A 27,233-nucleotide genomic window follows, 5' to 3' on the forward strand; every position below is an offset into this window, starting at 1 on the left:
CAGCAGGCTGAGCAAGCGTGCCCCAGATTTGCACAAAAGGAGATGCACGGCTGTCAGCCTATGAACAACTTCAACTGAAAGTTACGAATGGAGCTGGCTTGCTGTTTTGTATGATTTACATGTAATATTTCAGATCAGTGACTGCATAATCCTCTAAAGAACAACGGGATAAACACTTCTGAACAAAACCATATGCTGCCTAAGCCATCACGTACCAAGCTGTGCCAGCACACGCCAGCCCTCACGCTATGCCAAGTCACTCCTCTGCTTTCACAAGACCCTTCCTTCCTCTCCCATGGGCAGTAGCCTACCTCAATTTCAGCCATACCCAGGTGCATTACCCAGAAATAAGATGTGCAAATTCTGTTTTCAAGGCCCTCTCCTGTCCTGTCTTCTACTCACCTGAACTATTACCAACAGTATCCCTGCCTGGAGGCTTTGAGCACACCCTGTCCTGTTGTGTGGGCTGTCAGAAGTTTATTTAACTACAAGAACTGTGCAGCTGTTTGAAAGCCACCAGAATTGCAATAATCTCAAACATTTTGCTACTCACCATTGTATTAAGTGAGAATACAATTTCTCAGCAAGCACAACTTCTCCTCCCCCATCATGGGAAACTGAGAGAGAAGCCTGCCATCTAGTTTGTCACGCTGCTAATACAGCATGAAAAAGTCATATCCTTCAGATTTCCATCAATTTGTGTCTGACAATCATAATTATGCAAATTACACAAGAGGTTGTTTAAGTTCTGTATTACTATGCCCACTGTTATACAGCAAAACTAAAGTAGGCAGTATTTTGTTTTCTTTCAATATACTGTAAAGACTACTTGAAGCGCATACATTAATGTTATGACAGAATTCCTGTTAATGTGATCATCAATTTCCCTGGAAAATTCCCACTCAGTGGGAACAGCTCACGGATGAATTAAATCAGGCATCATTAACCACAAACCAAAGTCAATCACCTGCATGCTTCCATAGGCTGGGAATACACCAGGATTCTGCAGACATTAAAAAACAGGAAGATGATAAAAAGTACAGAAGAAAAGTTAAACTGATTTTGAGAAGTTCCTGATTTTCCAGTTCTCCATTTCCCCTATTACCTTTACTCTTAATAATCTTGGGAAACATTCCAGGAAATTTCTGCTGCAAACTCAGTTTCAAAATGCTTGCTCTAGCTAAAACTGCATAACTGTAAACCTATACAAAAGCAATGGACTCTTACTGAGAAGGTTTTCAAGTACTGAAAGGCCACGCTTCCCAAGTTTGTCTTTTAAACAGTTGTTTCATATCCATTCCTAGTAATAAAATGAACAAAATTACAGCACCACTTTAAAGTACTACATCATTACAAAATGTGTATCATTTTAATAGAAAATAAAAGCACCACAACAAAAATATTGATTACTCCACAGCTTTGATCAGTTTCCACATTTAAACGGTATTATTTAAGCTCTACAACAATCACAATAACCATTACACAATAAAAAAGGTGAGAATTAGCTTTGATGTTAACAGGGACATGAGGAAATAGGGAAGTAAACACAACCCAAAGAGACTGCAATAAAGCTCTTGAAATAAAATAAATCTTAGTATTGTTAAGGCACAACAGGAGTCCCAGCAGAGCATCTATTCCATGTACACTACAGAACAAGGCTGCAGTTTCTGTTCTTTGGGCTCCCCAGTCACGGTGTATTTCCACCACTTGACTGCTGTCTTTGCGCCACTTACCTGAGTGGTTTTCAGCTTCCAAGCACAGGCAACACAAAACCCAGTAGTCCGTGACCATTACTGTCCGTAACTGTCCAGAGACTCAGGAATTACCTCTTCTCAGGGAGAACACTGGGAATCAAAGCATTACCTTCAAAGGCAAAGACCTTCCTACGGATGGCTTAATGCTCAGCTCTTGTTACCCATCACCAGTTGCTGAGATATTGTAGTGGCTCTATGTACAGCACAGGTCAAACTTTAGATTTTTGTTATAATTATAAGCAATTATTTCCTTACTATTCCTAAAAAGTTAATTTAATGTCTAGGAATTCTGGTACATGAAACAATAGATATAGCACTAGACCCAGCTAGTACAGAACAACTTTTTTTCACATTTATACTCTGTTATAAATGACTGTGGCTATTGAACAATGCCATAGCTGATCTCTGATCTACTTGTAAGCTGTGCTATTCATAAGCATCATTAAAGATATTACTTAAAAACTGTACAGCACAAGCATTTATTTACTGGACCTTGTATTGCAGGGTAGTTCCTTAGCAAAAAGCAGTATTTGTTCTACAGCATCTCTAAACTGGATAACAGGAAGCCAACATGGCAATGTCCAACTACTGAAATTTGTATTTCAGGGCTAAGATGCTGTTCTCCAGCTTGCTGGCAGCAACCTAGCAATGGACTTCTGGATGAGAAAAGTTAATGTTTCCTAAAAAAAAAAAAAAAAAAAAAAGTAAAGACTGATTAGTGCTAGCATTGCACTCCTCTGTAGAGGTCATTGGTAATGCTTCAGCTACATCCTAGTACACGGTGTGTATTTTTGCACATACAGGGTTGGGGTGGAGGTAAGAGGAATGAACCATGGGAACACATTCTTCTATTTCCTGCATAAAGATACCTGATTTGTCTCACTTACGGGTCTGTGTTACAAAAGACAGATGTAGCAACACAATCATTCCAAGTCGTCTATTAAGCAAAACACTTCCAAAAATGCTCAACTAATACAACAAACTGGAAAACTCAAATTAACAGAAAGACCTCAAGTACAATAGCTTAAAAGCAATCAACAGCATTAGTAGAGTCCTGTGCGCATTGCTGGAACCTTTTATCTGCAGAGTAAGTAGCCTGCTAACACGGCACAACAGAGAAGTGAAATTCAGATTATTCTATAACACGAATTTCACCACGGTTTTACTACAGAAAGTCTCCAGACACAAATGAGGGGAAAAAAGATCAACATATTGCATCGATCCACCCTGTACAAGTTTATATTTATGAAGAAAAGCAAATTTGCCATAATGTGATCACTTGTGTTCTGCTTCATAAAGGACATGTACAGCTTGTTTTCTCCCTTACATCTCGCTTGTTCCTCTACTGCCCATTCATGTGGGTTGTTACAGCCGTTACTGTTGTTCCTTCACTACAGGCAATCCAGTCACATCCTTCAGCAATTATCAAGGACATACACAGGAATATAAAAATATATTACACCATTTCTTTTGCTTCATCAAAATTAATTGTGGAAGAGCAGAAAGATGAGCACTGCACCAAGACAATCACTCCCAAAACATTACAAAAGGAAATTAAGAAATTAAATTTTACACCATAATCAAAAATTACATTTGAAAATGAGAGAAAGTGAGTATTCCAAATTAGGAAGATGACATATGAATTCCTAACCAGTTCTATTGTTGCAATTACTTCTAAACTCATAATTACTATTTTTTTCCCTTCCTTGAGGTGTAATTTCCCCTAACAGAAGACGAAACTTGTCTAGTATTTTGACTCAAATTGTAACTGCACTTTAGGGTCACTGAGCACATTAACCATGCATTACTTTTTAAATAACCTGATCACCCTGCATGATTATCTGTAATTTGAACAAAGTGACTTACAGATGCCAGAAAGCAGCACTGTACAGTGGTGAGAAGCCAGAATACTTTAACAGACTTCAGAGGTTTCTCCTTAATGAGTTTTTCAGAGAACATCTTCAGCTTTTTCTGACATCTTTCATTTCCTAAAGGTAAAAAGCTTCTGCCCAGTGCAGCACTGCAAACAGCTGCCAATTCAGTCATCGCCTTTATTCCACCTCTGCCAACAAAGTAACCACACATGTAGTAACCTGAGGAATTAGCACAGAAGAACGCACAGCTGGACTGTATGCTCAGAAGTGGGGAAACTAAGAAATCCCATCTTGAATTCAATTGGACAGTAAGTTAGATATATTGCCTTTTAACTAGCAATTCAGTTACTTGAAAATGTAATGCTTGTTTCACGCCAATATTATTCTCAGAAAAGGCCAGAAAAACACTAGAGAATGACAAAAATAGTTACAGGATTATCATGTTTTTTTTTTTTTTTTTTTTTTTTTTTAAGCAATTACTTCATTCTGATTTCAGGTAAAGACCTCCTTGGCTCATGCTAGTAGAAGCTGGCTACAGCCACGTACAACTTCCATCAGCATCTGACAACATATTGCTACACATCCAGGACAAGCACAAGTCTTACTGTAACTGAACAAAATTGAGACATTAGCCTCATCTTTGTACACAAGTATTATACATTTTGAAGAATGTTTTTCATTCAACCCGCAAAAATTGTATGTACAGTCTGTAGGTATCAGACGACGATTTTCTTTTCAGTCCTGTTTGCCTTCCCGCCACTGTCGAGTACCTTCGTTCCATGCTACGTACACAAACAGAGCAAGTACCACATGAACAGTAACTACAGCAACTATGGCAGCATAAAAATAGCTGTCTCTGTTGGACATTCCTAAGGTACCTGAGGAAACAAGAGAAGGAAAGAGTATTAGTTGTCAATGCTGAAAGAGAAGATGACAACTTTTTCAAAAGACCAAAATTTACATTTATTGCTGCATCAAAAGACTGATCTCAGAAAGATTCATAGAAAGAATGCACCACGATAACTACAGACCTTGAAAATTATTCCTGGAATATAAAGCAACACTGCAAAATATTTAAGATAAAATACCCTGACTTTCAAGTCAACAGTTGAGTTCTACAACATCCACTTCTTATTATCCTCCAGCACCAAATAAACCTCAACGTCCTTTCTTCACAAGTGTAAATCACTGTGGGGCAGGAAAATAGAGGAACAACACAATTACATAGCTTGTTTGCTGCTATAATGGATAAATCTACAGAACAACAATTTAGAGAACTTCTACCTTCTGAATTTAAGCTCTAAAACAACAACTCACCACTTGAAATACATGATACCTCTCACATGAAACAAGCCTTAAAATACCAGAAGACAAAACATTGTTTCTTTTCATCAGGAAACAACAAAAAGGCAAACACCAAAACGACACCCTCCCAAACACAAATCCGATCCTAGCAATGCTAACAGATCTTGCCATTAACTGACACACTAAAGTTAAGGCTCAGCTTGCAACACCTCAGGTTTAAAAAACAACAACAAAAGAACAGCAAAACATAATACGCTGAAAATACACTTGAAATTTATTTAGCAAGCTTTCAGCTTCATCCTTCAGAACTACATATAGCAGTAAACACCAAAGGAGAACCATCCTGGAGGACCTTCCAATTTAGCTATACATTGAAACTGCTCTTAAAAGCAGCTGACTTCAGTGGTTTACACTTAATGCAGGTATGTTTTGAAATGCAAACAAGTTCAGTAAATAGCATTAATCTATTTTGAAAAAACAATTAGTTTGCAATAACCGCAGGAAACATATCCCTGATAATTCTGGTACAGCTCTCAAGAAGTGGGGTGTTAGATACCCTTTAGGTAAAGGGAATGCTGCACCCATATATGACAAACCACTGAGGAACAAACAGTAAATATTAAATTGCAGACCAGAACGCAACGAAAGATGCATCAAACATTTATATGACTTTCTAGTTCAAGTTAGACATTACAGGATTTTTTGTTTGTTTAAGGAAATAAGTGTTCCAAACAAGGAGAACTTTTCCTATTTCCGTAACAGTAATGCTAATTGGCAGAAACAAAATTACCTTCAAATATATAAGCCTTTGATGAAAAATACAGCCCAACAGGTAATGTGATCATTAGAGCTGTGAAGAACAGAAGTGTTCTTAAAGTTGATGTTAATGAACCCTCATTTCTGAAATAAATAAGAAAAGTTACACATAGAAGGAAGTCAGAGTATGCATGCCTGACACAGCACAAGAACCAGAGAAGTAAGCTATTTACTTTGCAGGAATTAAGTGCACCTGGAAGTGGTGAAGACTGAGTATGCATTCCCTGCCTGCAACAGGAAGCCACAGCACTGAGAGTGATGCAGTGACTGCCAGGTCAAGTTCACTAACAAGGCAGGTAACAGTATTTAGACTTTTCTGTTAGTGTTTTGCAAACACTAACAACATAGTAATTTCATACTGATGTTATTAAATATCTAATATTAGATACACATGAATGACATACATGACAGTATTTTACCCCAGAACTCCCGAAGTTCCCTATTTCCTTCGAAAAAAACTATGAGTCTAGGAAAATGACAAACACTGCAGACTCAGAGAGGGAAGTACAAGGAATGACTTTTAAGAGCTTACTGTTGGAAATTAAGTTCCTTTTTATTATGTCCTGTCTCTCTACATTTAAAATAATTTTCTACTTTCCACTAAGAAAACTGGAGCAGCCATAACAATAATTAGCACATTGAGCTACTACACAAAAGCATCAGTAACTTTTTTTTTTTTGCCTTCCCAGACCTAAACTTAAAAGACTTTGGCCAAGAGAATCACATTGAAGGCAAGTGCAGCTGGTAAGGTCTCCCTGGAATTTGTCTGCTAGAACAGGTTCTGTATTTACAAAACAACGGGTACAGCTTGTTTTGGTGTGCTCCTACCACTTGTCAACCGCTCTGCTGGCTTTATTGCTTCATGTGGCAGTAAACACGTAAACCAACCAATACACTTCTGACTTCCAAGGACTACCAGGCTCAACAGCAAAGTCACAAAGGCCTTCAAAGTCCTTAAGACAGAAGCACAAATATCCATCACAGCCAATTCAAGTCAGGGATGCACGATTCTTAGAACTCCCAGACATCTACTGAGATTTCAAAGGCTTTATCCAGAGATATTTGTACCACAATATACTGCATAAGATCACGTTCTGTCCTTGACATTTCTTTGGAAAAGGGAAAGCAAAGAACAAACACAACCTCATTCTCTGAGGGTCACAAAAAGACAGCGATGTGTGGCCACAGACAGTTTTTACATCAAAGCCAGCAGCACTTTTTACCAGTTAGGCCACACTGCACTGCCATACCTTTAAGTCGCACATTAAACAGCTTAGAGAAGAGCTGCTCTGAGCCTTTCCCTTTACTACAGCTTGCCCAAAGCATTCTCTGCTTGGGACGCCCAACCCCTTTAAACCTCCCCTATCCTTTAGGCATAAAACCGGGACCCTGCTCCCTGCCCAGACACCTCCCCAGCACCTCCCCGCACTGACACCACACGCAGACCCCCCCCCCAACCACCCAGAGCCCACAACCCCTGCGCTGACGAGCACGAATCCCCCTCCCGCAGGCTTCCAACACTCCCCCCAGCCCACCTACAACCCGGGTCCAGCGTGGCTCCTCTCCTTACCACCTCAGAGCCTGCCCGGGGCCACAGCAAACCCGGGACACCCCCAGGCGTGTGCTCCCCCCCACAGGCCTGGGTCCCCTCCTCTAGGCCCGGGCCTCCCCCCGCGGCCTGGCAGCACCGGCCCCAGCCCCCCTCACCCTGTAGCCTCACTGCGAGCCTCCCCCAGCCCCCTCCACCCCCAGAGCCCCCTCTCCCAGCCCTCCATCCCCCCGTACCTCAGCTCTGGCGCGGGCAGCCCGCCGAGCGCCGCCCTGTCGTAGCGCTCCATCGCCGCCGCTTCCCGTCACCTGACTGAGGCGCGCGCGCATGCGCGGGGCCGCCTTTAGAGCAGCCGCGGGAGCCTCCGCGCAGCCGCAGTGCGGGCTGGGGGGGGGGGGGGGGGCTCGAAGGGGGGGGAGCGGTCGCTGAGGGGAGGCCCCGGGCGCCCCTCAGGGCTGAGGCACTGCGGGTCCCGTCATGGCCGCTCAGCCCCTCCACACGCACACAGGGGCTGGTTAAGGCTCCTCCCGCATGCCCGGAGGTGTTGAGTGAATAAGCACGCAGGGTTGAGTCCATCCATGGCGTCTAGGAGCCCTTTGGTTCAACGCTGCCGCCTCATCGCACAAAACCTCCTCACCTCACACTGCTCAGGAGTGTCTGACCAACCCCCAGCCAGACACTCGCCAAGTCCAGCCCAAGCCTGCGAGCAGGTGTTGTGTGTTCATAGATTACCGAATGATTACAAATAATCTGGCAAAAGCACCGCTGCATAGCTCAGATATAAATCAGATGACTGAAAAGGATGCAAGTGGGTGCCACGAACACTTAATGGGTAGATACGTGGTGTTCTTTCCACTTCTGCTTTGGCTTTCCTGTTTGCTTCCCCAGTAGGAATAGCAGTGACACAAGGCAGCTTAGTAACAAAACAAGGAAACATAAAAGTGGAACGGGCTCACATAAACCTACCAGAGAGATGCACATCAAACGTGAAAAAGCAGCAAATCACTCAAGGCCTAACAGCCTAAGTCATGCTTTTTAATACAAAATTGGTGCATATCTCATCACATTCTTTCATCAACTAGACTAATAACAATTTTGCTGAATAATTTTCTGCATGTTCAGCTAATGTTCTTTCACGAGCACATAAAGGAAATACAAAACTATTATAAAAGTTTTACAACCGTGAAAAAATAGGGTTTTGTTTGCATTTTTGTTTCAGTTCTTTTAAAGGATCTGGATTAAAAAAAAAAGAAAAAAGATTTGGAATTAAAAGAAAAAAAAAAGATCTGGAAAAGGACTGCCTGCTGGTGAACAGATTATTCCCATTTGTCCAGCAAATGGCAACTGCAGTAAGAAAGCCTGCTAGCCCTGGCCACACACCCTCAGGACATAAAAGGGAGCCTGTGCAGACGGGGCGCTCAGCAGGAGCACTGAGGGTGCTGCTGTTCTGGGGACTTCATCTCAGAGGGTGCAGAGCAGCTGGCAAGTATCTGCCAGAGCTATACCATCTAGTGGCAGATGGAGAAAGGGAGTCCCACAGCACGTGCAGAGCTGGAAAGCAGAAAACATACAAGAGAGCACTTAAAAACAGAACCACCTGCTTGCAAAAATATGTAATTTTCAAGGGTTTTTCTTTTCCTCAGTGATGCCTCAAAATGAAAGATACAAAATAGATGATCAGAACAGCAACTGGAGCAGGGAAGGGACCACAGTAGGGCCAGAACAGACACAGGTTACAAGGGCTGATCCTGCAAAAGTGCCGAGAGACCCCCTGGGTCCAGCTTTTGAAATGAGATTTCCTAGTAGTGAGCAAGCAGCGCTGTGCAGAGCCAGCCTTGAGGCTGTTAACCACTCACTGAAGACTTAGCAAATGTTTTAACACAGTTAGAGCTTAGCCCCAGAGGTGCTGGGGTAGAAGAAAGAGCAGGTGTGAGATTTTTTATTTTATTTTTTTTTCAGGCCATGGTTTGCTGTGGTTGGAGGAAGATACATAATGCTTGTGACCAGATTTGCAGTGCGGAGGGACAACCCCTACACAGAGAGCTGGCATGTGTAGGAAGTGATAAGATCTTTTATTGCGCCATCTGATAGAGTTGAGGAAACAAATAGACAATTCTAGGGGCTTTCAATCACTTTCTGCATCATAAGGACTTCTGTGCTGCAACACTGTCTGTTTTTTCCAATGATGCCAGTTGATCAAGTCTGCTGCCTCCCTGGGGCCAGGGTCAGGGACGTGGCCAGGAAGCTCCCCAACCTGGTGCGCCCCTCTGATTATTATCCGCTCCTGATAATCCAGGCGGGCACTGATGACATTGACAACAGAAGCCTGAAGGCTATCAAAAGAGACTTTAGGGGACTGGGACGGTTAGTGGACGGAGCAGGAGTGCAAGTAGTTTTTTCGTCCGTCCCTACGTTGACAGGGAGGGGTACGGAGAGGACAACGAAAGCCCACCTGTTAAACACGTGGCTCCGGGGCTGGTGCCTACGCAGAAATCTTGGGTTTTTCGACCATGGGGCAGTTTACTCAGCACCTGGTCTGGTGGCCGTAGACGGGTCCCTATCCTTTAGGGGAAAAAGGATCCTGGGCCAGGAGCTGGCGGGGCTCATTGATAGGGCTTTAAACTAGGTAAGAAGGGGGATGGGGCTGGAGCGAGGACTGTTGGGGCTGTACCAGGGGGAGCAGTGGCAAGGCCGGAGGATAAAGTAAAGGCCCAGCTGAAGTGCATCTACACCAATGCACGCAGCATGGGTAACAAACAGGAGGAGCTGGAAGCCATCGTGCAGCGGGCAGGCTACGACTTGGTTGCCATCACGGAAACGTGGTGGGACCAGTCTCATGACTGGAGTGCTGCGATGCCTGGCTATAGGCTCTTCAGAAGGGACAGGCAGCATGGAAGGGGTGGCGGTGTGGCTCTCTATATTAGAGAGTCTTTCGATGTTGTAGAACTCGAGGCTAGGAATGACAAGATCGAGTCCCTTTGGGTTAGGATCGGCAGGGACAACAAGGCTAGTGTCCTGGTCGGGGTCTGCTATAGACCGCCGAACCAGGATGAGGAGACGGATGAGGAGTTCTACAGGCAGCTGACAGAAGTTGCGAAATCGTCAGCGCTTGTACTCGTGGGGGACTTCAACTTCCCAGACATATCCTGGAAGCACAACACAGCCCAGAGGAAGCAGTCTAGGAGGTTTCTGGAGAGCGTGGAAGATAGCTTCCTGACGCAGCTGATTAGTGAACCTACCAGGGGTGGTGCCCTGCTAGACCTTCTCTTCACAAACAGAGAAGGACTGGTGGAGGATGTGATTGTCGGGAACAGTCTTGGGCAGAGTGACCACGAAATGGTGGAGTTCTCTATTCTTGGCGGGGCCAGGAAGGGAACCAGTAAAACCACTGTATTGGACTTTCGGAGGGCTGACTTTAGGCTGCTCAGGACACTGGTTGGTGGAGTCCCATGGGAGGCGGTTCTGAAGGGCAGAGGGGTTCAGGAAGGCTGGGTGCTATTCAAGAGGCAAATCCTAATGGCACAGGAGCGGTCTATCCCCATGTGCCCAAAGATGAGCTAGCGGGGAAGACGACCAGCCTGGCTCAACAGAGAATTGTGGCTTGAGCTTAGGAGGAAAAAGAGGGTTTATAATCTTTGGAAAATTGGGCAGGCCACTAGGGAGGACTATAAGGATGTAGCGAGGCTGTGCAGGGACAAAATTAGGAAGGCCAAAGCTCATCTGGAGCTCAAGCTGGCTACTGCCGTTAAAGATAACAAAAAACGCTTTTATAAATACATCAACACAAAAAGGAGGACTAAGGAGAATCTCCATCCTTTACTGGATGCGGGGGGAAACTTAGTTACAAGAGATGAGGAAAAGGCGGAGGTGCTCAATGCCTTCTTTGCCTCAGTCTTTAGTGGTAAAACCGGTTGCTCTCTGGATACCCAGTACCCAGAACTGGTGGAAGGGGACGGGGAGCAGGATGTGGCCCTCACCATCCACGAAGAACTGGTTGGTGACCTGCTACGGCACTTGGATGTGCACAAGTCGATGGGGCCGGATGGGATCCACCCAAGGGTACTGAGAGAACTGGCAGAGGAGCTGGCCAAGCCCCTATCCATCATTTATCAGCAGTCCTGGCTATCGGGGGAGGTCCCAGCTGACTGGCGGCTAGCAAACGTGACGCCCATCTACAAGAAGGGCCGGAGGGCAGACCCGGGGAACTACAGGCCGGTCAGTTTGACCTCAGTACCAGGGAAGCTCATGGAGCAGATCCTCTTGGGAGTCATCATGCGGCACTTGAAGGGCAAGCAGGCGATCAGGCCCAGTCAGCATGGGTTTATGGAAGGCAGATCCTGCTTGACGAACCTGATCTCCTTCTACGACAAAGTGACGCGCTGGGTGGACGAGGGAAAGGCTGTGGATGTGGTCTACCTTGACTTCAGCAAGGCTTTTGACACCGTTTCCCACAGCATTCTCCTCAAGAAACTGGCTGCTCTTGGCTTGGACTGGCGCACGCTTCGTTGGGTTAGAAACTGGCTGGATAGCCGGGCCCAGAGAGTTGTGGTAAATGGAGCCAAGTCCAGTTGGAGGCCAGTCACTAGTGGCGTCCCCCAGGGCTCGGTGCTGGGGCCGGTCCTCTTTAACATCTTCATCAATGATCTGGATGAGGGCATTGAGTGCACCCTCAGTAAGTTTGCAGATGACACCAAGCTAGGTGCGTGTGTCGATCTGCTTGAGGGTAGGAAGGCTCTGCAGGAGGATCTGGATAGGCTGCACCGATGGGCTGAGGTCAACTGTATGAAGTTTAACAAGGCCAAGTGCCGGGTCCTGCACCTGGGGCGCAATAACCCCAAGAAGAGCTACAGGCTGGGAGAGGAATGGCTGGAGAGCTGCCAGGCAGAGAAGGACCTGGGAGTGATGGTGGACAGTCGGCTGAATATGAGCCAGCAGTGTGCTCAGGTGGCCAAGAAGGCCAGCGGCATCCTGGCTTGTATCAGGAACACTGTGACCAGCAGGGCTAGGGAGGTGATCGTCCCCCTGTACTCGGCTCTGGTGAGGCCGCACCTCGAGTACTGTGTTCAGTTCTGGGCCCCTCGCTACAAGAAGGACATCGAGGTGCTTGAGCGGGTCCAGAGAAGGGCGACGAAGCTGGTGAGGGGCCTGGAGAGCAAGTCCTATGAGGAGCGGCTGAAGGAGCTGGGCTTGTTCAGCCTAGAGAAAAGGAGGCTCAGGGGTGACCTTATCACTCTGTATAAGTATATTAAAGGAGGCTCTAGCGAGATGGGGGTTGGCCTGTTCTCCCATGTGCCTGGTGACAGGACGAGGGGGAATGGGCTAAAGTTGCGCCAGGGGAGTTTTAGGTTAGATGTTAGGAAGAATTTCTTTACTGAAAGGGTTGTTAGACATTGGAACAGGCTGCCCAGGGAGGTGGTTGAGTCACCATCCCTGGATGTCTTCAAAAGACGTTTAGATGTAGAACTTAGGGATATGGTTTAGTGGGGACTGTTAGTGTTAGGTCAGAGGTTGGACTCGATGATCTTGAGGTCTCTTCCAACCTAGAGATTCTGTGATTCTGTGATTCTGTGATCTAATTGAAGATATTGCCTCTTCCTACCAAACCTTTCCTCTTTCATTTTCTTTAAGTCATCATGGCTCCAGCAATACTGCAAAAACTCTCTGTTATCTATTCTGGAAACCTTTGTGCCCCAGAAAGAAAGAGATGCATTTCAGAAAATGTGAAAAATAACAATTGGCTAATTCTTCGTGATACTCCTGCCCCAAAGGCCAACTTTTCAAAACAAAGTGTGGAGTGGGTTGCAGACTTAGCCACCAGCTTCTGTGCAATTAGAACCAGAGTAATGCTGGTGCTTTGGGTTAGCAAATAAACAATTTATATGGGCTTTATAGGGGTATAGGCCCTGTTAAAATCCTGTTGTCTATTCCCAGGATAAGTTAGAGCAAAGAGCTATAACGCCCTTATTAACTCATGGAGTTTAGAAGTCTCCCGGTCTAATTTCCACCTCCCACTATAATTGTTGTCATTTTGCAAAGAAAACATAGGGCTACTGATGGAAGTAGCTGCTTTCCACGTGCGTTGTGAAATACTCGAGACACCTGCATTGAAAGAGTGGGAAAGGCTCCATTCCCACAGCTGATACAAATCAACCTGTACTTACCCATTGCGACTGAGACTTTAGACACTGAAATTGAGTGAAAGAGGAAGAAATCCCCTTTGTCTGTAGTGGCAAATATAATCAGTCTTACATGTTACATGCTTACCCCAGGAATTAAGCAAGTATGTGACATTGCTTAGTGCTGTCCAGACAAGATTGACTATGCAGCTGATGTTGTGGATTTCTCTTGCAGGTTTGAGGAGTACTTTTATTTAAAAAAAAAAAGGGGGGGGGGGGGGGGGGGGGAAGGAAGATGCACACAAACCACAGCTGCTTCCCCTTACTACTGGGCTTATAGCTGGATCTGAGAAAAATTCTTTTGTGGAAATGGAGAAACATAGAAGTGACATTTCTATTCTAGAGAAATTAAAAAAATAATAATAAAAAAGAGCCAAGCAGCCCAATCCAATGTACCAGGCAGCATGGGAAAGTCCTTAGAATTTGACATTCCTCAGGGAGCTGCAGAGGGAATGGTTTGTCCTGCAGGCAGGCTGCTCTGACACTTGGCACTGAGTTCAACTGCAGAGCCTTGCAGGGCTGGGTTTGCCCCGCAGCATCAGCACATCCAGGGTAAAAATCTGTTTATTGTCTGTACCTTGATCACGTGAGCACACAAAAAAAGTCACAACTACTTTCACAGTAGATTATTCGATAAAAATTGACAGTATTGTTCAGCTGAGACAGACCACAAGCCTCTTCACCTTTGGCAAAAGGATTTTATCATGAAGTGGAGATCATTTTTCTAGATAATCCATATGATTTCAAAGTAAAAAATCTCCAGCCAACACAGTACAACTGGGCTGCTCCAATTGCCTGGAAAAAGCAGCAAAAAATGCAGACTTTTCTATCTTCATATCCCAACCACAGAGGGAAGGAAGCAATAGCCCAGCCATCTGTGTTTACCCTGTGTTAGGTGTTTATCTCCGCTGTCTGAGATTCTCTGGGGGATTTCCCTGCCCCTCTACCAGAGAAGCAATTAGTGCTGAGGCACAGGCACGAGCTCTCCCTGAAGTCACCCACACCCTGTCTCTGCCAGCTGGCCCCGGAGCAGCTTTGGCCTGCCTCAGGCAGCGCTCTGCAGGCTCCCAGCAGGCACAGCCAGGCAGCTCCAGCTCCCAGCAGGCAGCCCAGGAAAGCCTGCTGCTTCTTGCAGTGTTCGTAGGCAACACTGGAAGCAAGACGGTGGCTTGAACAAATAGAGCCAGGCAATTTCTTACACCAGCAGAGCAAGTTCCAGGGCTGGCACAGCCGCTGCTAGGCAGGGCAGGAGGTGGCCCAGGGCTGGAAGGCACTGGGAGCAGCAGGGAAGAGGGATCCATCCGTATAAATAGCAGTGGGTTGTGCAACAAACATTAAATGGGGTCCCCGACTCCACAAATGCAAACAAACTGGAAAAGGCAGCTGTTTCCTGGCAGCATACAGGGGACATCAGATATCACACAGGGGACTCCCACTGTCCCTGCCACACATAACTAAATTGTTGAGGGCAATTTTCTGATGCAGGTGGTGGAGGAGCCGACAAGGTGGGGGGTGCTCCTGGACCTCATTCTTACCAACAGGGATGGCCTTGTTAGGGATGTGAAGGTTGGGGGCAGCTTGGGATGCAGCGACCATGAGATGGTGGAGTTCCAGATGGAACTAGGCAAAGGAAGTAAGGCTAAAAGCAGGATTGCTACCCTGGACTTCTGAAGAGCCAACTGTGACTTCTTCCGGGACCTGCTTGGGAGAATCTCATGGGATAGGCTGCTAGAAGGAAAGGGTGCTTGTGAGAGCTGGGCTACATTTAAGCAGCACTTCTTCCATGCTCAGGATCAGTGCATCCTGAGGAATAGGAAATTGGGGAAGGGGGGCAGAAAACCCGCGTGGATGAGCAAGGAGCTCATCAATAAGATCAAAAGGAAGAGGATGGTCTATGAAATGTGGAAAAAGAGCCTGTCCTCTTGAGAGGAGTATAGATGTGTTGCCAGGGCCTGCAGGGACGTGACGAGGAAGGCTAAAACCCACCTAGAGATGAGGCTTGCAAAAGAGATAAAGGATAATAAGAAAGTTTTTTTTTCAAGTATGTAAACAGCAAGAGTAAGACGAGGGATAATGTGGGTCCCTTGCTGAATGAGGGGGGTGTCCTGGTCACAAGAGATGCTGAGAAGGCAGAGATACTGAATGCATTCTTTGCTTCAGTCTTTGCTTCAAGGACACTCCCCCGGGACTCCTCGCCCCTGGCAATAGGACAAAGGGTCTGGGAAATGGAGGGCTCCCCCCTGGTGGACGTGGGAGTGGTTCAGGAGCATCTGAGTGGCCTCAACCGTGGATGCGGTTGGATCCACCGCAGAGGGGTGGATGTCATCTACCTTGACTTTAGCAAGGCTTTCGATACTGTCTCCCATGACATGCTACTAGCAAAGCTGAGACAGTGTGGGATAGAGGAGTGGACAGCAAGGTGGGTTGGGAATTGGCTGACTGGCTGAGCTCAGAGGGTGGTGATCAGTGGAGCAGAGTCTGGCTGGAGGCCTGTGACTAGCGGTGTTCCCCAGGGGTCAGTGCTGGGTCCGGTCTTGTTCAACATCTTCATTGACGACCTTGATGAGGGAATAGTGTCTGCCCTCAGCAAGTACACCACTGACACAAAGCTGGGAGGAGTGGCTGACACACCAGGAGGCTGTGGGGCCATTCAGCGAGACCTGGACCGGCTGGAGGGATGGGCAGGAAGAAACCAGATGAGATTTAATAAGAGCAAGTGTAGAGTCCTGCACCTGGGAAGGAACAACCCAAAGTATCAGTACAGGCTGGGGGACGACCTGCTGGAGAGGAGCTCTGAGGAGAAGGACCTGGGGGTCCTGGTGGATGACAGGTTGGCCATGAGCCAGCACTGTGCCCTGGTGGCCAAGAGGGCTAATGGGATCCTGGCGTGCATTAAAAGGAGGGTGGCCAGCAGGTGATCCTCCCCCTCTACTCTGCCCTGGTCAAGCCTCACCTGGAGTACTGTGTCCAGTATCCCCACAAACCACCAAGAAGAGGTTGGCTACATCCTTCTGTCCCCCACCCCTCAGATATTTACATACACTGAGGAGATCCCCTCTCAGTCTTCTCTTCTCCAGGCTGAACAGACCCAGCTCTCTCAGCCTTTCTTCATAGGGAAGATGCTCCAGGCCCCATATCATCTTTGTGGCCCTCTGCTGGACTCTTTCCAGGAGATCCCTGTCTTTCTTGTACCGGGGAGCCTGGATCCAGCCTCATTATTTCAGCAAAGAACTGGACCGCATTTTACCGTCGTCTTGCAGAGTCAGAAACAAATAAAAAATCCCCAAGTACTTGAAAAGGTTACCTGATCAGCCTGATGGCTCTAAGAGGGGAATGATGAACCAAAAATTACATCTCAGTGCTGTGATTGTAGTCCATCAGGAATGGCTGAGAAGGGGAGTGAAAGTATAATTGTTACCATTATTCATATGCACAAATGCACAGTGGTTGAAAAATCTTCCCCTTCCCAGGTCTGTGCTCTTTGCAGACCTGTAATAATAATACAATCACATCAGCGACTTTTAATGTGAAGTCCTTGAAAGGACAGTATAGCGGTAACAGTACTTCCAAAGCCTACTGAGTTACATGAATGCAAATTCTCTGTTCTGAATATAAACCAATTTATGAAACGTAGTCCTCGTTTTGATTAGGAAAAACTCTCAAAGTCCAAAATTCCTTCCAATTGAGTTAAAAAACACAAGTTCTGACTCCAATCAGCTTGCAGCAGACCTCTTACTATCTTTTTATAAACAGCTTGGGAATTCTTTGTCCAAGTGCGTTGTGAGTCTGTGAGACTAGAGATCTTTGAACAAGTCTTTAGTGGAGCAACATAATTCAACTAAATAATTCTTTGGCTTCAGGTGAACCATAAGACTTTTAAGCTAAGCAGAAAGGCTGCGTTTAGAAAGATGGATAGATACAGACAAGCACATGCACATGTAAGAAAGACTGTGTTCAGGAGTAAATAATCTATCACAACAATTAGTGATACTGCTATATGAATACACCATGTGGGAGGATTTTAAAATCTGTCATTTCTTTTCTGAAACAGTCTTCAGAGTGGAGGATCTCTGATGAGCTTCACAACATCAATTACAGGAAAATTGCTTTTCCTTCTCCCTGCTCCTGAAAAATCTCTATTTTATTTTCATTGGAACTGACAAAGCAAACGGTTCCTGTTCATCCTGTGTCCTGGAAAACACTGCAGAGATCCAGTACGCTGGGCCAAACCCACCGCAGAATTTATACAATTTTATAAAATTACCAGCTTTTCCCCTATCCTGTTACATGCTAGGCCATCCATCAGTATGACACTGATATTATTTGCATTCTCCAATAAAATGATTGGTAATATTCTTATAGCAATACAGGATGCCAACAGCTTAGGATGTAAGCCAGACTTCTTCAACTCAATTAAGAGAGTAGCTAAATTTTAACTGAGACTGTAGTTTCAATCTGCCCTTTGCATGTGGCATCTTAATTAGCTAATAAAATTCTCCAAGGTCAGCTACACTGACAGGAGTTATTTGTTCTGATCCAGTACTTGCCCAAAAGATATTTGGGTCCGGCCAGAGCCTCAGTTTTGCTTCCAGGTGAATGAATACTACTCAAAGGAGGCCACAATGGTCTGTATTTAACTTACTGAGTAGTGCAGCTCATAGTTTTTCCATCAATAAGGATGGAGAGGTGCAAGTCAGGCCTCTGTCTTTGCCCAGCTTTCCTGCTGGGTGCAAGGAGGAGCAACTCACCAGGCAGATGCTGCAGAGTGAATCAACAGCTTGTCCTCAGTTGCTTCCCAGGGCTCTCCAGCTAAATGTTTTGCTTTAACCAGAGCACAGGCAACCACTTTGTTCCTGGGAAAAGGCAAACATAGCACGTGTCACTCAGCAGTAGTCACTGTACAACCGTGTAGTCAAGTATCTGCAGGGAAGGTTTGATTCTACGCTTGTAGTGACTTATAATGTGCCCTTGTTCCAAATGATGGCAAATCTATGACTGCGTGGTGTAGAGGACAAGTATGCATCTGTTTGGTTTTTAACCACAGGAAGGATGTGGAACATGAAAAGCTGAGGATTTGGAGATCTTCCCATCTGGAGACAGATAAATCTCTGAGAGCCAAGTTAGGGCTGGTAAGCCAGAGAGATGGTAGGAAGTCATCAGCTTCCCTGTGCACTGGGCCCAGTGATGCTCTCCCAAGACACGTGGAAGCCCTGCCCGTGGCTCCTCTGAGACCTCACTAGAGAAGCAAGTCACAGGCTTTAAATCTCACATGGTAAGACAACTGAAGCTTTCAGAGGAGTTCAGAATTTATAGACTTCAAGATTTTCATCATAAACTAACAAAGGACAAAAGCTGCCAAGCCCGCTACTGGAGACCCCTTGGCAGCCACAGGGACAGGCAGGGATTGTTGGAGCAGCTTTCTAGCAGGCAGTGAGGGAAAACACTCCACAAACCCTGGCTGTAAGGGATGTGGTTGCAGGGTGACATCAAAAGGGGAGAGGCAGCCTGCCTGTTGCAGAGGCTGGTAATTCTCAGCCTTTCCCTCCAACATGAGAACTCCTCCTTCTGAGTGAAGACTTCTCATCACCTCCAGTCTTCTCAGTATCCACACACAGGCAAAGGCATCAGTGCTGCCTCTGTAACTGGCATGCGTGTAGGGACCTGCATGTTTTGAGAAGGTGATGAAGATCAGGGAGCCTCAGAGGACCTTGGGATGCAGAAGTCTGGGCAAGATTTTCTTTGCTTCCTACTATCATAACTTTTTCCATTACCTCACACCTCTGCTCCATGAGTTCCCTCCCCACACAGGCACACACTCCTGTTATCCCCATGAAAATGAGAAAACATGCCATTCCCTCTGCCAAACATTTCACCAGGACAGCAAAAGATCACTATCCCTTCTCCCTGATCTGCAGCTGAACTGACTTCTTAAGTAGTGGAAACGGCCCAGAGGTAGTTATCCACTTGCTGCTGTGTCAAACATGGCTTTATCAACCCCTCCTGGTAAAAACTGCAGGCACTAAGTTAGGCGTTAAACAGGTTAGAAAATGTAAAATACAAAAATCTTCCCAAAAGAACCACAGCCGTGCTGAGAGGCTGCAAAGGCAGCAGCGAATGGCACACACAGAGCACACCATGTACAGGACACAGCGATCTGAGCATGAGCTCAGCAGTAGCCTAAGGCTAGATGACGGATGCTTCTGTTTCACTGATGCCTGCCTGTGATATGCCAATCATTTTCTAAATAAATAATATTCACATTTCGTTGAATCTTATGCCTCTTTGTTTAAGGGAAGTGTTTCTCCCCCCATCCTTTCCTTTGCTTATTAGTGGTTCTGCTGAGGCCAGTAGGAATTTGGCCTTTAACGGGCATTTCATGAAATCTCCTATTAAGACATGGGAAGCGCTGTACCCAGAGGAAAAAAATCTTTTTTTTTTTTTTTTTTTTTTTGTCAATTCTCCTTCAATTTAGAAGGTCCCATTCAAAAATTAATCTGATACACTGAAAAATGGATAGAAGTGTGATGTAACTGTGGTTATCAGGGAACTTGATTAAGGATCAGGGTGTTCCTTTCTCTGCCATGGTGAAACTGTGATCTTTCCCATCAGAGCAGTAACTAGCAAACACACTGCTGTGTTTGAAAGGACGAGTTGCAGCCACCAGGAACAGGAGGAACCTCTGACACCGGTCTGAGGAGAAGCAACTAAAAGCTTATGGGAACAAAGTGAGAGAGGGAAAAGTGGAGAGGCACACAGACAGAAAGAACTGGCGTTAATGCTGATGCATGACCTCAAATCTGCTATCTGGCTACAGAACTAAAACTGCCGTTGAACACCCCAGGGACTGAGGCAATTCCTGGATGTAATACTCTCTGCTGGGGGGGTTACGCAGCACAGGAACAGGTTGTCCTAAGAGCGATGGTGAAACCTCTGCTCTTGGGGGTTTGCAAGGGTCAGTGGGAGAAAGCCACGGGCCAGTGCTCAGCTGGGAGCTCCCTTCTGCCAGCACCGCCGCAAGTCTGCGAGAGCAGGTTACAAACCAAAGCTGAGACACTGGAAATCCTCAGGGACTGCAAATAAAATCTCATGTTTTCTTATATAAAACTACAATTTGTGCAAAATGGCAATGGGTGATGGCATAGGGAGATACAGCCTGATGAGGTGGAGGTTAACTCTGAGCCTTGAATTCCCAGGCTCGAACTCCCACTGTGCTGTTGACCTGTTTCTGAGTACATGGTATTAGCAAACACCCTGTCAGTGGCACCTGGGCTGGAGCTGCTTTTCCCCTGCTTTGAAGGCAATCGGCGCTGAATCATATCAGCACTCTCCAGCCTCTTCAGCAAGCCAGGAGCAGAAGGACTGGGCTTGCATTTTGGCATCCCAAAGCTAGGCATTCAGGTATTGTATGCTTTTAGTGCCTGCTTCTTTCGTACAGCCAAGCATCAGAGGGGATTTCTTTCCCTCGGGCTGGCAGCGATGCCTGCAGCTCCTCCCTGAGCCCCGCTTTTGTCGGCAGACCCAAGCGCGGAGCTGGGGATGCAGCCGCTCCCCGCAGCCCTGTCCCCAACACAGCGGGTCCTGTGCGGGCTGCCCCTGTCCCCAGAGCCCGGCTCAGCCCAGCTCAGCTCGGTTCAGCCCGGCTCAGCCTCTAGATGGTGCTGCTCAGCAGGGAATGAACGGCCGGGGGGCACTTACCTGTCTTGCACCGTTTCGAGGCTCATTCTGGAGGCAGGCTGCACGTTTCTTCTTCTTCAAAAAATTATTTTCTGGCTGTTAAGGGGAGGGAAAAAAAAAAAAAGTTAGCTTAATGATGCCACGTCTTATAATCCAGCCTCCCTTTTCATTTCCAGGTACTACAGCTTTACAGCCGGGGCTGCAGGATGATGATAGAAGGTTGTGCATGGGTTTAGGGACAGCAGGGGATGTTGGTGCTAATATCCAGTCTAGGCTTTAGTACAGGTGATTGCTCTCTATCTAAATAATCTGTGGGTTTTGCTGCAATACAATTTTTTATTATTATTTTAAACGTAATGCCATATTATGGAAATTACAGCCTGAGATCTGAAGAATCTGTCCCACTAGCATTAGCTCTATTTGACCAGCCAGAGTCTGACCTAAAGGCCACAAAAGCAGAACAGACTGCAGCTGCCTCAGGTGAATATTGGCAGGTTGCTGTGACCACACTGCGGGGGAAATGTGTGCGCGGCAATAGCTGTGTGAGAGCAGCCAGACGGAAGGTGACAATTTACCAAGACAGAACGCCTCATCTCCCCAGACACCAGGTCAGGTATGAACACACTTCTCCCTTGATACACAAAAGCATAATTACAGTTCCTGGAATTGCTCCGGGAAGAGCGCTGATAGCTCTCCCCTGTGAAGAAAATGCAGCTCACGGGAAAGCCCTTCTCTTCTCTTCTCTCACAAAACCACGCCTAGGAACTCCCTTGGATATGTATTTTATCGCTCAGCACATCACTGCAGACCAGCAGGGCTGGATCCACAAGAGGCCAAACATTTGGTGCTTAGCCCACACAAAATCCCACCCCCATGCACACATAAGATGTTCCTCTTACTTTTCTCACCTTCGGGACTTGACTCAACTGGTATTTTCAGAGCTCACAGAAGCCAGAGCAGCAACCCATTTACGCTCTTCATTTTCTCTGCCCAGCCCATTTGTTCTGTTTTAGTGGTTGAGGTCATCATCCCCGACTGGGGAGAAATAGGCTCTGTTTCTGGGACATAAATTCTGAAGTCCCCAAACTCTAAAGTCTAAACTCAAACTAATTGGGACAAAGAGAGTCAGTCTCTGGAGAGTGAAATCACCTATGGGAGAGAAAGCTAGGTTTTAGATCCTCATCTTGCATCTGTGTAGTTTAAAACCCATAAACACCACTGATGATCCATCTGCCAAACAAGCATGTTAATGGTGGTGTGCAATGGCAGCTACTCTGGGGACTACAAAACCAGGGTGTTTCTGCTTGACGTGTGATCAGACCAGAACAGTGAGATGCCCGGACCTTTATGCTTTCCCCCACCATATGGCTGTTGTGGATTTTTTCATAATCCTGAGTAATCAAGGTGGTGTCATCCCTTGTTCAACCCATCATGCTCTGAAATACCCTGGCTTGCTCCTCTCAATAGGCAAAGAAATACCGTGTTCTGCTGCTCAGGTTATAATTTTGCAGCCTTGTACCCCAACACAAGGCCGGGCTGGTTTTATGAATTCTGATGAGGCTGCAGCCTAACGTGGCAGTCTGATAGCAGCAGACTGAAGGGAAGGTGGGAATTTAATAGCCATGGCCTAAGCACTGAGCTGGTAATGAAGAAGGCTTGTTATTACTCATTTGCATAGCATAAAAATGAGATCCAGATCCAGGCTTAATAAATTCCTCCCCACATGAAATAACACAGTTATAGCCATTTCTATAAAAATGTCAAAGCATTTATGTGAAGAAAGTGTTCCTTCAGAGCATAAAACATGGTCCTAAAACTTAATAAAACTTAATTAAATAAGTTGTGTTGCTACACAGACTTTTTAAGTGCCACTCGACGACAGGAGGTGTGAGCTTAAGCAGCACACAGAGCCGGGGTGTGAGACAGCACGATGACAAGAGCAGCTAAAGATACAGAGCAAGAACTAGAGCAGAGGATACAAGAGCTAGAGCAAAGGACACTGAGGAGCAGGCACAAAGAAGCAATGCCTTTGGTGTGGATCTATTAAAAAGTTGCATTGCTTTTCTGGTTTGATGATGCTTCACTATTTTTCCTCAAGAAGCCCTAAGCCATCACCCAAGAGATTCAGAGAGGAGAGAGATGGGGCAGACCCCGCCTATGATTTGGATTTTTTTTGGGTGCAGAACAAGCCTTAGTCCTCACTGCTCCTGTCCCATACCTGTACTTTGGCTTGTAAGGCCTACCCTTAAACTGGGCTAAGAGAGACAGGCTTGTTGAAAAGGAGCTGGCTAGTAAAATGCTTTCAGACACCATGTACTAAATTTATGTTCCTGGCAGCTTAGAAAGCAGCTAGGCTCACTCATTTTAAAAATAAAAGTGCCACTGCAGAAACACGCGCCGTTTCCATCACACCTTCATTTAGGGCTTAGGAAAGCGCCAACTCCCACAGCAGATGCAGCGGCGCTGGCAGAGGGGAATTCCCCACAGCAGATGAACCCACTTTTGCTCACTTGGACTCTAAAAGGATGATGAAGCCGCCTCCGGCCTGAAACCCACTGCTTGGTGAGGCTGTTTCCTCACCCCTTCCTGCGTGAGGGTCCCAGGCCTCAGCCCGGAGGCGCTGCCTCATGAAGTCTGCTCCATCGCAGCCAAGCACTTGCAGGGCTGAAAATGAGGAACCGATGAAGAGAAATGAACATCTCCCTCACAGGAGGGCTCACAAAGTCTGGTTAAAAGCAAGGAAGGTCGAGGTCACAGGCAGAGGAGCTGGCTGCCAGAGCAGGAGAACAGGAGGGGATAACTCCTGTCCATAGAGCAGGCCTGCGGCGAAAGAGCCTCCACTGGGACTTCAGTCACATCCGAGGCTCTGACCTTTCAGCAGATAAACAGATTTTCCTCGCCCCTTGAAAGGGACCTGTCTCTGCACCAGGTTCAACACCTCCAGGCAAGCGCGAAGCAGCTCAGCTGTCAGCCGGCTCGTCCCTGTGATCGCTGAAGGGATCAGCGCAGATGAAAACTCAGACCAAGTGCGGCTTTCCCGGCCTTGTGCCAACTTTGCCGCATTTCCACAGCTCAGAAGCACTCTGATGAACGTGTCTGGAGAGAAACATTTCAGAGACGTAAGCTTTGCACTGTCTGCTTTTCCAGTTAGCGTTTTCCCCTGAAGACATCTCAGACAGCCTGAGGAGTTTCTGGGCAATATGATGAAAGCATCCATACTCATTAAAGCAACCTTTTATTAGCTTTTTAACAAAGTACTTTTACCAAGGGGAAAAATAGACCACCTAGAATTTTAAAAGCTGTTTTCTCTAGTCCCTTAAGTTACTCTCAGGTGTCAGAACACTCCAATAACTACAAGATCTTTCTGCCCTACAAAGCACTTAGGGAGGAAAGGCTCTAACAGCTGTGTGCACACCTAGAAGTGCTCCACCCTCCCCTTCCCACCAGAATTTCAGCAGATTTTTAGGCTGTCCGGGGAGAATGTAGTTATCTCAGTCAGCCCACGGCAGGTAGGAGAACTGGCCAAGTGGAAAGCAAGCTGTGAATTTCTCTGGGAATGGACAGACCGAGTCCAGTACTCTGCCAGACACACAGATGTGTTATTATCTTCACAAATATTCACAACTCGCGGAGGATTCGGGCAGGCTGAGGTTCTGCAAGATGGGAAGAATCTTGTTTTTAGGCCCAAAGCATTCAATCAAAAACATGACAGCCACAGGACACAAAACACCAGCCTGGCACCAACCCAGACGACTGGCTCAGATCTGCTCAGGACTTTCCGAGGAGTGACTTTGTCCCAGAAGACTTAATGCCAGATCAAATATCCGCTGTGCTCCTGCAGCCAGCATAAGGCACTGAAGCTAACACATGTGGCCACGATCGGATGTGGACACTTGACTGTGGAAAAAGTACAGCTTGGAGATCTACAATCACGTGGAGCCTATATAATTAACTGAAATTTTCCACTAATGGTTTAAGTTGTGCTCCCACGTACCAGACAATACTGTGTATTTCTGTGTGTGTATTTGGCTGATTTGGGGCAACTAGAGGAATAACAGACTGAGAACTGAAAATTTCTCTAGGTAATCACAAGCTACAAAAAGCTGTGGGTCAAACTGAAGATTTTCAGGCTGTCCCAGAGCTTGGAAAAGCTTTTCAGGGCCCTGGCAGGACATACACTCCAGATCTGGCTGCAGAATTCTCAAACAGCAGTTCTCCTGCATTTTTTTTTTTTAAATATATGTATTACATGTATTTTTTTAAACATATCTATTTGCCCACAGCAAAGTCTAGCAGGACTGAAAGACTGGATCTCTATGATCCCACTACACCAACCAGCAGCATATCCTTTGAAGGAGGGAGAGCACAGCTGCAGCTATATATACCCCATCGCCCACATACATAGAAACCATTCTCGATGAAGTGATGGGTTTATGATGTACAGGGAGAACAAATCATCCTGGACATATTTGGGGAAGCCCTACACTCCCTCACCACTCCCTCAGTAAACAATGTGTAGCTAAAATAAATTGGAGAGATGAGCGGTAACTTATTTTCCCGCCTGGAAAAGATATTTTAACTACTCAATTAAATATTGCCTAAAGCCACACTATTAGAGTAGCACATCCCATCTGCAATACAGACAGATCTTGGTTTCTTATTACTGGTCTTCAGGCTGTCTGGTACTTAAAAATTCTAGTTTAATTAGATGATACCTTCCACAAATGCTAAGCTATTGGCACAAGATAATTAAAATAGTATTTAGGAATTTCTGCCATCCAAGAAACCTTCTGCAGGAATCATATGTTCCCTTACACATAATAGCAGGTTACAATGTAGAACTTAGGGATATGGTTTAGTGGGGACTGTTAGTGTTAGGTCAGAGGTTGGACTCGATGATCTTGAGGTCTCTTCCAACCTAGAGATTCTGTGATTCTGTGATTCTGTGAATAAACAGATGACATTATTTCCTAGCTCGTGTTGTTCTGAAGCACAGGGCTTCAATCTGGGCTCCTTTCTCTCCCCCCCAGTAGTTTCCACCCAAGACCATCCACAAATCAAATGTTTGTACAATATATTTCTCTTTGATTTCTCTGAAGTGTTTATCCAATACTGAAATAGACTATTTTAATTCTGAATTAAGAAGCAAGTATCTCCATTATGAGGAGATTTAATTCTGATTGCAGTTATTATACCTAATTATAGCTGTCTTGAAACAATACAGTGAGTTGGAGAGGTTTGGGTGCGATGCCTGTATGGGTAGTCAACTCTCTGATGTGCTGAAATACATTCAATCATTCCCCTGTCAGGCGTAACGCTGAGGAGCTCTGCTGGAGCATTAAAATGGCACAGACACATGCCTTCAACACTTTTGCAGAAGTGCTGTTCAGGAGGTAGCTGGGCAGCCTCCCGGAGCAGCAGAAACGCAGCCTTGCCCTCATGCACCACCAGCTTTTTGCCAGGTGGCCCTTTTGTAGGCTAGAGAAAGTAACAGCACACTGTGGGCACCCACCTTTAGACATTCCCCCTAGGTCCATGTGTGTTATCACCCCCTTTTCTTGCATGTGGGAACTGGGAGGATGCAGGTGAAGAAGCAGCAGCACAAGCCGTGAACGAAGCGCGGTGACTCACCTTCCCCCACCTTCCATATGCCTCACCCCATCAGTAGTCCACCCTCCGTAGGATGATGAAAGGAGGTTTGCAGAACGCTGCCTGGAATATGTTTATATTTGAGAACTAGTTTAATCAGTTCCTTCGTTTGCTTTGTCAGATGATTTTCCATCTCTTCACCCCCTATCCACCTCCACCATCTGCCTAAAGCTACCATCTGCTTAAAAGTTTGGGGGAATTTACACGTGATCGAGAATTTTGCACCACAAATACAACTGAAGGAGGTCAGTCTTCTTGCATTTCTATGTGCTTAGAAAAAGCACTTCATGATTCAGATCTCCGTGATAGGGCTCCTCAGGAGCTCCTTCTGCCTACCTCAGCTGCGAACCACATAAACATCACTTCATTCACTGATTTGTGGTATTTACCCTTACCATTTGCCATGATGAGGTATTGCCTTGCACTGGGTACTGTA

General features: G+C 46.0%; 1 protein-coding gene and 1 long non-coding RNA gene across 10 annotated transcripts in view; both read right to left on the reverse strand.

Moving 5' to 3' along the window:
- Positions 1 to 1,340: 1,340 nt before the first annotated feature.
- Positions 1,341 to 7,688, reverse strand: VMA21 (vacuolar ATPase assembly factor VMA21). The gene is made up of 3 exons (XM_027465341.3): positions 7,535 to 7,688; positions 5,724 to 5,833; positions 1,341 to 4,506 (listed from the first exon to the last, which is right to left on the reverse strand). The coding sequence occupies exons 1-3, from the start codon at positions 7,585 to 7,587 to the stop codon at positions 4,364 to 4,366; spliced, it is 306 nt and encodes a 101-aa protein (XP_027321142.1). The 5' UTR covers positions 7,588 to 7,688; the 3' UTR covers positions 1,341 to 4,363.
- A 6-nt stretch (positions 7,689 to 7,694) lies between these two features.
- The window catches only part of LOC106017391 (uncharacterized), an 88,838-nt gene continuing 69,299 nt past the window's right edge, over positions 7,695 to 27,233 (reverse strand). For 5 of the 9 annotated variants that reach the window (XR_011811606.1, XR_005268248.2, XR_011811609.1 and 2 more), the window contains 3 exons: positions 21,170 to 21,244; positions 18,223 to 18,327; positions 13,698 to 16,963 (listed from right to left, as the gene is read on the reverse strand). This is a non-coding gene — a long non-coding RNA (uncharacterized lncRNA). Of the gene's footprint in view, positions 8,850 to 13,697; positions 16,964 to 18,222; positions 18,328 to 21,169; positions 21,245 to 26,779; positions 26,861 to 27,233 lie in introns of those variants that run through there. The other 4 variants (XR_011811608.1, XR_011811612.1, XR_011811610.1 and 1 more) reach the window with 4 other exon arrangements.

The sequence above is a fragment of the Anas platyrhynchos genome, chromosome 10 (assembly GCF_047663525.1).
Source record: "Anas platyrhynchos isolate ZD024472 breed Pekin duck chromosome 10, IASCAAS_PekinDuck_T2T, whole genome shotgun sequence".
Lineage (NCBI taxonomy): Eukaryota > Metazoa > Chordata > Aves > Anseriformes > Anatidae > Anas > Anas platyrhynchos.

Bases quoted from the DNA above. Each gene is read 5' to 3' on its own strand.
- VMA21 (XM_027465341.3), bottom strand. From the start codon at position 7,587: ATGGAGCGCTACGACAGGGCGGCGCTCGGCGGGCTGCCCGCGCCAGAG. The intron at 5,834-7,534 runs GTACGGGGGGAT...TATTTATTTCAG, and splicing joins CTGCCCGCGCCAGAGCTGAG to AAATGAGGGTTCATTAACAT. The intron at 4,507-5,723 runs GTAATTTTGTTT...TTGTTTCCTCAG, and splicing joins AAAGGCTTATATATTTGAAG to GTACCTTAGGAATGTCCAAC.